The 14,816-nt window shown below is 33.1% G+C and overlaps 1 protein-coding gene across 1 annotated transcript in view; it reads left to right on the forward strand.

Annotated features, from left to right (window-relative positions):
- The window catches only part of C14H14orf39 (chromosome 14 C14orf39 homolog), a 59,883-nt gene that overhangs the window by 14,612 nt on the left and 30,455 nt on the right, over positions 1 to 14,816 (forward strand). The window contains exons 7-10 of the mRNA XM_075530532.1: positions 495 to 615; positions 3,284 to 3,375; positions 4,341 to 4,471; positions 5,618 to 5,685. Of these exons, the coding sequence (XP_075386647.1) occupies positions 495 to 615; positions 3,284 to 3,375; positions 4,341 to 4,471; positions 5,618 to 5,685 (412 nt within the window). The remainder of the gene's footprint in view (positions 1 to 494; positions 616 to 3,283; positions 3,376 to 4,340; positions 4,472 to 5,617; positions 5,686 to 14,816) is intronic.

The raw sequence follows: 14,816 nt of genomic DNA on the forward strand, positions 1-14,816 counted from the left end.
AAGTCTGGGTCAAGCAGAAATCCAAATGGAAGATTTAGCTATCTTCTTAGTTTCACAGAATGTGCTTATAAACTTTATAGAGCAAGAAAGGGGAAATTGGGTGACTTTTAACATTAGTTTTGAACTAATAAGTAATGAAAATATAAGGAGTTAAGTTAAAATACAAATTAGTTACATATCATCAGTCACCATAAATAGCATTGTCTTGGGTAACAAAATATCCCGTGGAAATATTTAACTGGAAAAAAAGTCCTAACAAATATTTTTTATTAAACGTTAATTTTAAGCTCAATATGTAACATTGATAAATAATAAATTATCAGCCTATCCAATATTTATATTAATCTTGCCTCTGCTTCTAGTGATTATTAATATTGCTATTACTAATATAGAACATGCACATAAATTATTTTGTGTAATATTATTTTTGAAATAATATACATATATTATAAATATGATACCTACTTTCATGACATAGTTCCTTAACATAAAAGGGTTAATACGAGAAAGAAAACGCAAGAACTTATTAAACTTGTTAGTAATTTTACCAAAAGTTCATCCGGAATGAAAACAGAAGTAGATGAAATGGAAATAGAAGTTAATTACTTAAACCAGGTATACATTTTATTATGTTTCTAATGTATGTGTAAGTGTAATGGGTAAGAGTAACCTTATAACTATTTTCAAGAGAGCTTAAACATAGAAAAGGGTTTAAGATAACATTTTAAATATTGAAATTAATTTAAAAGGATCATATTGAATTTAGAAACATGGTTAAAACAATATTAAAGCGATGATTCTCTTAGAGTTGAATGTTCATAAAAACCTGTGTGACATTTTTGTTTTAAGTTCAATTTGAATTTATATTTGGTACATAAACATTAATTGTGTATGTAAAATGAAAATTTTGCATTTAAAACTAAAATCTGTAGTTAAGTACACCTGATAACTACGTAAGCAATTCAATTCAAAGACTAATTTCCCCCCTTCCAAAGAGTCCACACGAAAATGTCTCTTGGTAGTATAGAAGAGTTTAGCAAAATTTTAGACTACTAGGTCAACAAACAAATCAGTTGAATTTCTATATACTACTGGTGAGAAATCTGAGAGGGAAATTAGGGAAACAATTCTATTTATTATAATACCATCTGAGAGAATGAAAATACCAAGGAAAAAAATCTAAGGATGTAAAGGACTTACACAGAAAAACTACTGAAAGAGATTAAAGACTATTTAAGTGAAATATGTTTCATTTTTATGGATTGGAAGGCTTAGCATTAAGATATCAATACTATCTAGAGAAGCCTATAGATTCAACACAATCCTGATAAAAATTCCAACAGCTTCTTCAAATAACCCAATCATAAATGGGCAAAGGACTTGAATATGCATTTACCATATACATGTAAAGATACCTAGTTTTAACTGTCAGATGTAAGGGAAAATGTAAACAAATACCATTTAATTCCCACTCAGAAGAAAACACTAAAAGTGTGGGGGAAATTGGAGTCCTTATCACATAGCTAGTGGGAATGCAAAATGGTACAACTGTTGTGGAAAACAGGATGGAGATTCCTCAAAAACTGAAAAAATACAACTACCTTCATGTACCTACTGACAACTAGTTGAATCTGACTCGTGGTGAATTTCATGGAGAAGAAATGCTCCATAGGATTCCTAGGCTGAATGTAAATCTACATACATGGGAGCAGACACCCTCATTTTTCTCCTTTAGATCAGAGATTAAGAATTTCCTAAATCCAAAGACTAGAACGCAGAGATTGAAAGAAAAACTTGTGTGTTTACTGAAGTATTTTTCACAGTAGCCAAAAGTAGAAACAACCTAAATGCCTATCAACAGATGAATGGATAAACAAAAGCTAGACATAGATACAGCGGAGTGCTACTCAGCAAGCAGGAACAAGGAAGTCTTGATACCTGCTACATTAGGAATGGAACTTGAAGACATGCTGAGCAAAATAAGTCAATCACAAAAGAACAGATACATGATCTGACATACTAAAAGACCAAAACAGATGAATGTATAGAGACCAGAGTTTATTAGTGATTGCCAGGTACAGGAGAGAATGGGAAAAGGGAAATTAAAGTGATGGAAAAATTGCACTAAGGTTAGGATTTCACAGCTAGTTATTAAAATTACTGTAAAAAAGTTGTATGCCTGTAAACAATTTAATTTCCCCCCCACACACACACACACAGACAGATTTTAAAATACAGGTCCAATATTCTTGAGTAAAAATAATAAATTTAATTATAAATTACTGGTAAAAATTAATCCTGGAAAATATTTTTAAATACTGAGTATATTTCTAAGAGAAGTTATAATATATTTATACTAGTTTTATTTGACTCAGTGTCTTTGAAGTCAAAATGTGTTATAGCCACTAAATATATTAAAACTTTGAATTTTGGGGAATAGTTAAATTTTCATTGGGAATTGATGAAAGAAGGTGAGGAAAAGATGTAGCTTAATTATAGGCACTCAGAAGTCATTAAAAAGGAAAGCTATAAAAGCCTTCTCAAAAAGGGAGCAAAGGCCAAATTGTTTAAAGAACTTTTTCATAAACATATGACTACATAACTTTTATAGAACTACACTAGAACTAGTTTAGCTTTAAGTATGGTTGCATGATATTTTCTTAACTATATCATTAGTATCATTCATCAAATTTTATGGGCTTTCATTCACACTGATAGGAGAACCATAAAAGCCCTTTTCCAACTGTAAGAAAGTAATATACCATATATACTTGCGTATAAGCCGAGTTTTGCAGCACATTTTTAATGTAGTTTTTGTGGTAAAATCAGGTGCTTCGGTTAATATTTGGATCGGCTTATACTTGAGTATATACAGTAATTTCTAAAAATTTGAGAACATTAAAAAAGATTATATATTTAATATTCATAAGTATGATGCAAAATAATAGTAATATTCTGATATAAGTAAGAAGAAGATGCTATTTAAAAATAGGGTAACTGAGTGCTTATGTAAGAAATCAAAAGTCTACATTTTCCTCTTTTAAAGAGAAGATAGAAGTCCATTGAAATGTAAGTGTGCTATGAGAAATGTAAAGAAAAGTAAAAGGCTGTGATTTATTGTTAATTTTGACTGCTTTAGCAATTTTAAATAAAAGGTGGAAAATGCTATAAAATATGAATCTTCTGATATAGGGAGAGAATAATTTTATCAACTAGATAAAACATGTTTCTTAATACTTTGCAGATAATTATTTTGGGGGTTTTGGGTCATTTTTCTCTTTAGCAGATTATAAGACTTTATGAAGCTAAGAAACTTACAGAAACTGTGGAAGAAGAGAATACTATTACAGAAAAGAGAAAGGATTTGAAAGAAAGGTCTGAGTAAAATTAACATGGAATTTTATATGAGCAAACACTCTAAACCTAAAAGCTTGATTCTTATTCTATCCTAACCCATTAGGATATACATAGTATATAAGAATATGTTTGTGCAGGGTATTTTCTAGTTTCTTATGAATAATTTTAACTTATACCTTCAAATACTGTGACCCAATACTTAAAACTGTTGTTTAAAGTCAAGGGTAGTATGGGGAGAGAAATAGGGAAACAGTAGCATATCTGTTTTCCAATAACCTGTCAGTTGTACATTCCATCCAGTTTTTCATGATGTGTCAGTCATCAGAGTAAAAGACTCCGTTGGTGGAAGTTGCAGTATCTTAACCTTTATATCATCCTGTTACCATTTTGACCAATTTTCCTTTGCCATAGAGAGTACAGATGAACTACAGGTTGCTCCTGAATCTGTGACTTCATATGTGTCCTTGCCTTTTATCCTAATAGGTTATACCCTTGCCTGTTCTTATGTTAGTTCCTTCAGCCTCCATTGCCATTACTCAGAGTTTTCAACATACTCCTTTCTCAAGTTAATACCTGGCCCATTAATTTTCTTTGTTATCTTATTCCCATGTTTCATATCTCTGGTAATATGTTTTAAATTTTTAAATGAAATTGAATGGAAAATAGGTCAATGTCTAGAATTTTACTTTATCGACAATCTTTAAAACAAACAGTTTGCATATTGAGGGAAACAATTTTTTTCTTACTCTATATTTTATAGTTTTTATTCTACTTGAATTTAATAAAAACTCAGTAAAATAATGCTTCAGTAAAAATCTTAAAAGACTCATGCTTTGATTATTTCAGTAAGGCTAGTTGATTTGTTTGTGAATAAATTTTTAAGTTTGTAGTACTCTGAAATCTAAAGCATGCTTTTTAGTGAATAAAATTTTGGTTTAAAGTGTTTTTGATGTTTTAAAAATTCTTTAAAATTCATTTTTCAGAGTGTTTGAAAAGGATGAACATATAATTGTGTTGGATAAAACCCATCAAAACAAGCAATTATTTATTTCTTATGAATCTCAGAAACTAGTCAGACCAATAATGACGCATTCTTCTGAACTAAGAGTTACAGGTACAATACCTATTTATTATTAGAAACTAACTTTCCCATTATGAGGTAGCATTAAAAAGTTCATGGAGAAACTTCATTATATTTTATTTTCACTTTTCCATGAATTTTTTGGAACCTCTGTAGAAAAGCAAAGCAATTTTACTTACCATTTGCTACATTAAATAAAAATCAATTTTGGAGGCTTATAGACTCAGGAAAGTACCACTTTTATTCTTTTTGAGAGAGAAAAGCAAGTTAGGCCATCCTATACCTTTTTTTTCTTTGATAGGGCAATCACACATACATACACTTATATAAAGATGTGGTCAATTGCACAAATGCCACAGGAAGATGAAGAATTATTTACTTTTTATTTAAGGAGTTTTATTAGAATTTGTTATTGAAGTAGGTAGTTGTGTTAATGATGTATGTGACTTAACAGATATTTAAATTTAATGAGTCTACAGATTAGATTCACTCTATTAATTAGGCTCATCCTTTTGGTCTGCAGTTGTTGATGGTTTTAAATTAGTTTGAACCAGTTCAGTCATGGTCTATGCAGCAAAATTGGAGAGGACTTTAAATTTGTAAAATGTGGGTATACTGGAACAATAACTGACATGGGAAAAAATTCCAAATCAAAGTCCTGGAATGGAAGATTCAAAAGAGGTGTAGTCAGCCCATTCCGGATCCTGATACTGGTGACTGCCACCAGCGGAGTAGAGAGTGGTACACGTTCGAAGCACCTTGGTTAGCATCATCTTTGAAATACCGGATACTACTGTTTGAGACTTTGCCAGTCAAGAGATTTGGTTGCTGTGCAATGCAGATGCTGCCTTTGTTATCTAGGAGGGAGGTTAAGTTTATAGCAGGGCATTTCATTTAGGTTTTGCTTTGTTAGCCATGACTGAACTTGGCAGAAACAGTTTGAACCCCAGTGTATTATAGGTTTTCTGTAATAAAGTTGTAGTTTTGTCAACTGGTTTTCTTTTCATGTTCAGGGTTCACATGAAGAGTTACTAATAATTATATATTACCTAATTGGCCTTATTTTATAATTATATTTTAAAATTTAAACAAAATATATACTTGATCTTTTAAATTAAGAAGTTAAGTTAAATATTTATCTGTGGGATTGGTTTGAAGTAATACTATTTGTTCATCCAGATAAAAAAGAAGAAATTTCTGTGAAACTTGCCAATACTGACTTCAGAGAAAAGGAAAATGATGCACTGGTATGTATTTCTCTCTTAATAGTATAGATAAAATATTCATAAGCATTGTACTGGGTTTCAAAGTGAAATAATAAATGTGTTGTACTTGTAACACAAGTTGGTTGTTTTGGTATTATATTAAATTAACCATTAGTAGAATTACAGAATCTAAATAAATTTAAAGGGTTTTCATTCTGGCAATTTCAGCAAATAGTGTAGTCTTTTCTTTTACCCTAAAATTATGGAAAATATGTTTTAAAATACTAAGCTATGTGACCATCAACCCCAAAACTTAGACATCTCGGATGTGGGAAACAGGACTGAGTTAGAAAGGGAAATTATTGCCCAAAATGTGCATAGGAGAAGGCTACATAGTATTTGCTATTGCAGAAAATAGAAATTACTGGGGTAATTAGTAGGGTATAGGGTGAATTATTTAAATGTTTCCTATTTGAGTTAATACGTGCTCATCTCATAGTCATTCTGCCTTTGGCCCAGCGCTTGGAACTGGTTTATATTTCTGCTGTGAATTTGTATTTCTGCCTTAGACATACTGAATCTAAATCTACAGTTTAACAAGATCCTTAGGTTTTTTGATCTATAGCTAAGAATCACCTGTGGATCTATAAGGATCTTCCAGAAACGGTCTTAAAATGTTAAGTTAAATATGGCAATTGTATCAGTCAGTATATCTTGGGTAGAAATATGGATTCTCAAAAAAAAAAGAAATATGGATTCTCAATAGGGGGTTGGAACTGGAATGAGCCTGTTTGAAATCCTGCTTTGGCCCAGCATCATTCCGTGATTATCTCCAGGTGGAAGCAGTAAATATAAGAGGTTGAATTTGTGAGAGAGACAGGTGGCGCCCTGGGTGGTTCTTGCTGCCCATGAAGAGCAAAGAGTATACCATTCAGAATGTTATCCCCTGAGATGGCACATCACTATTCTTTCTGAAAATAGTCCTGAGGGCAATCCTTGATGGAAAATATAATTGTTTTTTCATTCATGGTCAGTAAGCACACACACAGACACAGGTTATTGGTGACCACAATAATTAGTAGAATATTAAGTTTAAGTGTATGTTGTACAGTACACTTGAAGTGTAATATGTCCAGGTGAGATGCTTGCAAGGAGGATGAGAATATAATTGAAGAAAGTACACATTTATCAAAGTTTTGTTTTTTTAATACAGGAGTAGGGGAAAATTTGAATACTTACTAGTTAGTGCTATCCATTGCTTGTTTGTGTATGTATTAACAAACATAAATTTATGCATGTGTGTTAAAAATTTAAGGGAAATAATATCAGAAAATAAAAGGAATGTGTAAAAGTTTAAAACAACAACAACAAAAAGAGAGAATGGGGAATCAATCCACTTAAAGGTAGGAATGGAGAAAAAAGGAACCAAGTAGAAATCATAATAAATTAAAAGATAAATAATATGCTTAGAATAGATCCAAGGAAATAAGTCATAAAAATGTAACTGTTAAAGGACAGAAGTATTTCTTTGGAACACTGTGTTTTATTAAAAGAGAAGAAGTGAATGACTTTGAAAAGGTTGAAAATAACAAAAATGGATGATATAAAGGGGTTTCAAAAAGTTCATAGAAAATGTAATTACCTTTTTATTACATTAAAAATCATTTTATTGGGTGCTTTCACAGCTCTTAAAACATTCTATACATCAGTTGTATCAAGCATATTTGTACATATGTTGTCATCATCATTTCCAAAATATTTTCTACTTGAACCCCTGGTATAAGCTCCTCTCTTTTTCCCTCCCTTCCCCGCCCTTCCAACTTCATGTATTATTATTGTTATTTTTTATCTTACACTTCCAGCAACTTTTTGAAGCACCTTAATATTAGACAAATTTGATCATTAGATATAACATATCAATGTCAAATAAAATAGACTTCAAGATGAAAAGCATTAGCAGGAATGAATAAATGTTTCATTTTTTAAAAATTCATGAGTAATTTTTAAGAACTATGAACTCTGGTCCACCACTTGTCTGTCAGTTTGTCCTGCTGTGGTGGTTTGTGTGTTGCTGTGATGCTGAAACCTATGTCACTAGTATTTCAAATACCAGCAGGGCACCCAAAGTGAACAGGAGCTGCTTTCTTATAGTAGAGTTAATTGAGAACAGGAATCAAGTAAAGCCTGTGGGAGTGGAGCTTACAGAATCTTCATTTGCTGATGGGGCATAATGCAGAGTGAGAAGAAACAGCTGCTTGCTAATGATCTGAATTTGGAATGGACAAAATAATAGGAATATTGGAAGTCATCAAAAATGAAATGGAATAATACATAAGGATTAGTATCCTAGGTGTTACTGAACTGAGCTAGTATTGACAATTTGTAATCAGAAAAGAATATGATTTACTATGCCAGAAATTATACCATCAAGGAGGAGGAATAGCATTCAATTTATTGTCAAAAAAGTCATATCAAGATCTATCTTGAAGTATGCTGTCTATAATAGGATTATATCTATCTGCCTCCAAAAATACGCAACCAATGTAACTTACTATACAAATTTGTGTACCAACCACTAAATAAATTGATGAAACATGCCATCAAGATACATTGACAATTATTGGTGATTGGAATGCAAAAATTAGAAATAAAAAAGAAGGAATAATCATTGGAAAATATGGTCTTGGTGATAGAAATGAAGTTCAAGATTGAGTAATATAATTTTACAAAACCAACAACTTGTTCATAGTAAATTCCCTTTTCCAACACAAATGGCAACCATGCACATGGACTTCTCCAGATGGAATACACAGAAATCAAATGGACTACATCTGTGGAAAGAGCTGATGGAAAAGCTAAAAGTATTGGCAGCTAAAACCAGGCCAGGTGCTGACTGGAACAGAGCATCAATTGCGCATATCCCAGTTCAGATTGAAGATGAAGAGAATGAAAACAAGTCCACTAGTACCTGCCTGAGAGAACATCTCAAGAACAGATTTGCTGCATTAAGCACTAGTGACAAGAAGACCTAGTGAGTTATGGAATGACATAAAAATTATTCATGAAGAAAGCAAAAAAGATCATTAAAAAGATAGTAAAGAAAGAAAAGATCAGTGTGGATGTCAGAAGAGACTCTGAAGCTTGCTCATAGTGTAGCTAAGGCAAATGATTAAATGAGAAATGATTAAATCAAAGACCTGAACAGAAAATTGTAAAGGGTGCTTGAGTAGACAAAGTAACAAAGTAAACTGTAATGAAATGTGCAAAGATCAAGAGTTAGAAAACCGAAAAGGAAGAGCACAATCAGCATGTATTAAACTGACAACTCAAGAAAAAAATTCTAGCATTGAGTTTCACTTTTGAAAGACTTCTATGAGCAAAATGAGGAATGAAACAGGAAACATCCAAAGGAGATGAAAAGCGGTAGCACACAAGAAGCCAATAGTGCTGGAGGAAGAAATCCAAGCATCAACCAAAACCAAGGCTCCAGGAATTGACAGTACCAATTACAATGCTTCAGTAAGGTGATGGAGCACTGGATGCATTCGCTTGTCTATGCCAAGAACTCAGTAAGACAGCGACCTGACTGCCTGACTAAAGAAACTCATATTTGTACTCATTGCAAAGAAAGGTGACTTAACAGATTTTGAAAATTATAGAACAGAATAATTCATATCACATGCAATTAAAATTTTGCTGAAGATCTTCAATAGTTGTAGCAGTAAATTAACAGAGAACTAGCTGCTAAAGGTTCAGACCAGATTCGGCATAAGACATGGAACAAGGGATATCATTGCTGATCTAAAATGGATTTTGTCTGAAATCAGAAAATACCAGAGATATGCTTGTGTTTCATTGACTATAAAAATGCATTTGACTGTATGGGTCACAACAAACTATGGATAGTCTTGAGAAGAATAGGAATTCCAGCACACTTCATGAAAAAACCTGTAGATTTATCAAGAAGCAGTTGTGTAAACAGAACAAGGGTTTAACATCAGGAAATATATGTGCCAGGGTTGTATGCTCTCACCATACTTATCCAGTCAGTATACTGAGCAAATCATCAGAGCAGCTGGATTATAGGAAGGATAGTAAGATTGGAGGAAGACTTATTAACAACCTGGGATATGCAGATGGCACAGCCTTGGTGAAAATGAGAATGACTTAAAGCACTTGCTGATGAAAATCAAGGATTGCAGCCTTCAGTATGGATTACAACTCACTGTAAGGAAGACCAGACTGCTCACAAGTGGGACCAATAGATAGCATGGTCAAGGGAGGAAACATTAATGTTGTTAAGGATTTTGTCTTGCTTGGATCCTTAATCAGTGCTCATAGAAGCAGCAGTCAAGAGGTCAAATGATGAATTGCATTGAGTAAATCTATGCAAGAACTCTTTAAAGTGTTGAAGAGCAAGGATGTTACTTTGAGGGCTAAGGTGCACCTGACCCAAGTCACGATATTTTCAATTGCTCCAGATGCATGTGAAAGTTGTGCATTGAATAAGGAAGACCAAAGGAGCATCAATGTGTTTAAATTGTGGTGCTGAGAAAAAATATTGAAAGTACTGTGGACTGCCAAAAGGGCAAAGAAATCTCTTGGAAGAAGAATGGCCAGAATGTTCCTTAGAAGATGGTTCAGACTTCATCCTAGGTACTTTGGACATGTCAGGAGAGACCAGTCCCTGGAAAAGGGCATCATCTTTGGTAAAGTGGAGGGGCAGTGAAAAAGAGAAAGGTTCTCAATGAGATGGATTAGCACAGTGGTTGCTAACACCAATGGGCTCAAGCAGAAGAAAAATTGTGAGGCTGGTGCGGGACCAGGCTGTGTTTTGTTCTGTTGTCCCTGTGAGTTAGAACTGACTTGATAGCACTTAACAACTGTAATAGGAGCCTTCGTTGTGAAATAGTTATGCATTGGGCTGCTAACCACAAGTTCAGCACCTCCAATTCTTCTGCTGGAGAAAGAGGAGGCTTCATATTCCCTTAAAATTAGTCTCAGAAATCCACAGGGGCAATTCTACCTGGCCCTATAGGGTGGGTATAAGTTGGAATTGACTTTGATGGTGGTGAAGTTTTTTTTCTTTTTTAAAAGATGTGCCAAATGATATATTTCAAAATATATAAGGCAAATATTGATAGCATTTCAAAGAAATGGTGGGACCCACAGTTATGACAGGAAACTTTAATATTGCTTGACTTCATTGATTTATGGAATGTTATGATATCTGTACATGCTCCCTATAAAAGTATTAAAAAATACGATGTAGGGCTTGAGTTTGGCTATATGTGAATCAATACATAACTAGTTAATAATATCTTAAGATAATATCATGTTCCCTTATCAATCACAATGCTCTAAAATACATGGTTTTGGTCTCTGCTTAATATTCTCTCAAATGTAATTTCTCAGGTGTTGTCTGTTTTATTTGCCTTTCATACATAATGTCCAGCTTTTACTTCCAGGTCATCTCATGATCAAAATACATTTGTTGCAGCTATACCACTGTATCTAACTTCAAGGCAGGCAGGAAATATATATTGATAGAATACAATAAGGGCTAGCTGAATCAGCCCTATTTTAAACTGTCCTTCATGGAAGTCCTTTACACAATTTATGATAACATTTCATTGGCTAGAATTTAGTCTCATGGACATGTCTATCTGTTGGAGAAGCTGAAAAATAAAATACGGATATTTTTGTTTGGTTCTGAAAGTAGGACATAAAAGGAAAGATAATAGGCAAGATAAACCACTGGCAGTTTCTGCCACAGGGACAAAGCAAGAAGACGAAAACAAGAATGTAGAGGATTGAAGCACACAATTAGTAAACTTTATTTTCAACATACATATAATAACATTTTTTCCCTCAGTAGTCTTCAAAATTGAACATGTAGTAGAAACAGTGTACCACTGAAGCAGTTCTTACACATCATCTACTCTGTGCCCAGTCGTGCACCATCCTCACAATTGTTCCTATACTTGAACCCATTGTAGCAGCCTCTCTGTCCATCATCTTGTTGAGGGCCTTCCTCTTTTGCTCCTCCTCTACTAAGTATGACGTCTTTATCCAAAGAATGCTCTTTTCTGACAAAATGTCCAAGGTATGTAAGACCATGTCTTTGCCATCCTTGCTTCTTAAGAAGCACTCTGGCTGTAATTCTTCCAGGACATATTGGTTTATACTTTTAGCAGTCTGTGGTACTTTCAGTATTGTTTACCAGCATCTTTACTTAGCACAATATATAGAAAAAAGAAGTCAAGCAAAAACATTGAACCCCCACCACAACAAAAAAATTTTTAAGGAAAAAAATTGACACACTCTCATACTGCTTTTGCATTGTAGAAGAAATAAAACTAGATCTATTTAAAATAATACTGTAAACTTCAATCATGGAGAATATAAGGAAACTGGTTCTCAGAAGGACATTTATATTTGAAAACAAACATTGGAGTTTAAGATGTATTGAAAATTAAATAAAATTAATATATAAAATGATACATGTAAAGGAAGTATGTATTCATAAAAAGAAAAGAAAAATTTACAAACTTGAGTTGCTTAACCAAAAGCCAACATTTGAAAATGTTGATCAAATTTTAAAGTATGATAAAAACAAAAAAGAGAGAAGCCCACTCCCTCCCCAAAGACAAGCCAGAAAAGACTGGTCTTTGTTTATGAATACAGAAATTTATTGAAAATCCTCAGGTAATGTTGTATAAAATTTATGTCAAATTGTAAAATATCAGTGAACTTGTAGTCTTTAGGGCAGCGGGTTCTCAACCTGTGGGTCGTGACCCCTTTGGGGGCCGAACAACCCTTTCACAGGGGTCGCCTGTTCATTACAGTTATGAAATAGCAACAAAAATAATTTTTTTGGCTTAAGTGGAGAGCAAATGCTTTGAGAATGATTGGGGCAGGGAATGTATGGATGTGCTTTATACAATTGATGTATGTATATGTATGGATTGTGATAAGAGTTGTATGAGTCCCTAATAAAATGTAAAAAAAGAAAAAAAAAATAATTTTTTTGTTGGGGGGGTGTCACCACAACATGAGGAACTGTATTAAAGGGTCGTGGTATTAGGAAGGTTGAAAACCACTGATCATTTCTAGAGCAATATAAATTGCTAAATAGACTGAAAAAGAGATAAAACAAAAATATAAATATCAATAGACAAAAACAATTGTAAGAAAATGTAGATTTTCCTCTTCCTACTGTATCTCTTCATTCTACCCCCCTCGACCTCAGGAGCCTTTAGATATCCCCTCCCCCCTCAGGTTAATTCTATAAAAATTTTAAAAATTAAATAGGAGTTTCTCAACCTCAGAACTATTGACATTTTGGCCAAATAATCCTTGTCCTGACCTTTGCCTACCAGAGGCAAAGTTCCCCTTTCATAACTGCGCATCCAAGTTAGGACCATCAAAAGTGTCTCCAGACATTGTCAAATGCCCCATGGAAGAAAAACCACCCTAGTTGAGAATCACTGAATTAAATGGTCATATACAAATGATTCCAGAGTACAGTAGCCCTCAATTAACAAAATTCCATTCAGACAACTCTTTTGTAAGTCAATTCTGCATTATGATCATTGTTTATTATAAGTATCTTTGTAAATCTCATGTTTTATTTGTCTTTGGGACTTGGAATCATCTGCAAGAGAATATCTGAGAATGATAACAACTGCAAATTATATACTGCAACATAGTACTAGCAATAAGATGTGAAGGAAAAACAAACAAGCAAACCATTGTAACTTGAATACAATGAACTACATGTTAATCTGGGACTACATGTATAGAAAGTTGAGAAATGACTCAGTAAATTTTGGTCACTATAAGTCAGATTGAACTGTGTCAGGAAAACCAACATCAAACACAAGGATAATGAAGAAAAAAATACATCAATATCAAGATTAAAAAATACATTATTAAGTCAATTTTAGCAGTATAATACTAAAATAATATATCATGACCAACTATCATCTTCCTATGAAATATAATGGTTTAATATTTGAAAATTTAAAGCCACAAAATTTTAATTGAATACTAAAGGAGATGTATACTACTTAATATGTATCAAAATGCTTATTTATTTAAGTTTTTATTGAGGTAAAGTTGTCATGCTATAAAATCTACCATTTTAAAGTGGTTTCAGTGGTTTTTATAGATTCACAAGGTTGATCAGTTATCAATATCTAATTTCAAACTTTTTTTCTCACCCCAAACATTTTTTTTTTGGCGTCCCTGGGTGGTCACGAACCAAAACATTTAAAGAATTATCAGAATATAGTGATTATAATTGGTGTAGGAAAAGGCAAATTGATAAATGTACTACATCACAATTAAAAATATTTCATATGACACTAACCGAGTTAGAAGACAGTGACCGAATGAGTAAAAGATTGCTGTCTAGAATATATAGTACATAATGAGGTATATAGCAATTCTTAAAAAGAGACAAACGAGCTGTTAGGGGACTTCACAAATTTATGGGAAAATTCTATTTCATTTTCCCACAAATTTCTGAAGCACAATCGTATGAATAATTTTATTAAAGTTTTCAGATTTGTAATTGCTAATAACCATACTGGTAGAGAGAGAGGAGCATCTCAAGGAATACTAATTGCTAATAACCTAAATTTGAAATAATCTATTGAGAGAATTTTTGTGATCACTTAGGGCAATTCTTCTAAGGTAATTAAAACTTTGAATAGAAACCAAAAAAAGAGACAAATGAAAAATGAACAAAGGATAGGGCAATTTACAGAACTAAAAGCCAAAGGAGCATTAAATTTAACAAGATGAGCCACCCCAAGACTACAGAGAAACGCAGATTAAACCAACAAGGTACCCAGTTCCCATCTATTAGGTATGCAGACCTTAACTTGTTTTTTAGAGTCTATTGTGGTCATGAATAAACAACAAAAATGAAAACCCAAAACCTACTGCCATTGAGTTGACTCAGACTCATATTAACCGGACAGGGCAGAGTAGAATTGCTCCTAAGGATTTCAGAGACTAAATCTTAATAGGATCAGACCTCCTCACCTCTCCCTCAGAGCCACTGGTGAATTTGAACTGCTGACACCAAGTGGCTAGCAGCCAGTACTTAGCTTACAATGTCACCAGGGCTATAGTTGAAATGTAATTTGATACAAGCACTTTGG

Source organism: Tenrec ecaudatus, chromosome 14 (genome assembly GCF_050624435.1).
Source record: "Tenrec ecaudatus isolate mTenEca1 chromosome 14, mTenEca1.hap1, whole genome shotgun sequence".
Lineage (NCBI taxonomy): Eukaryota > Metazoa > Chordata > Mammalia > Afrosoricida > Tenrecidae > Tenrec > Tenrec ecaudatus.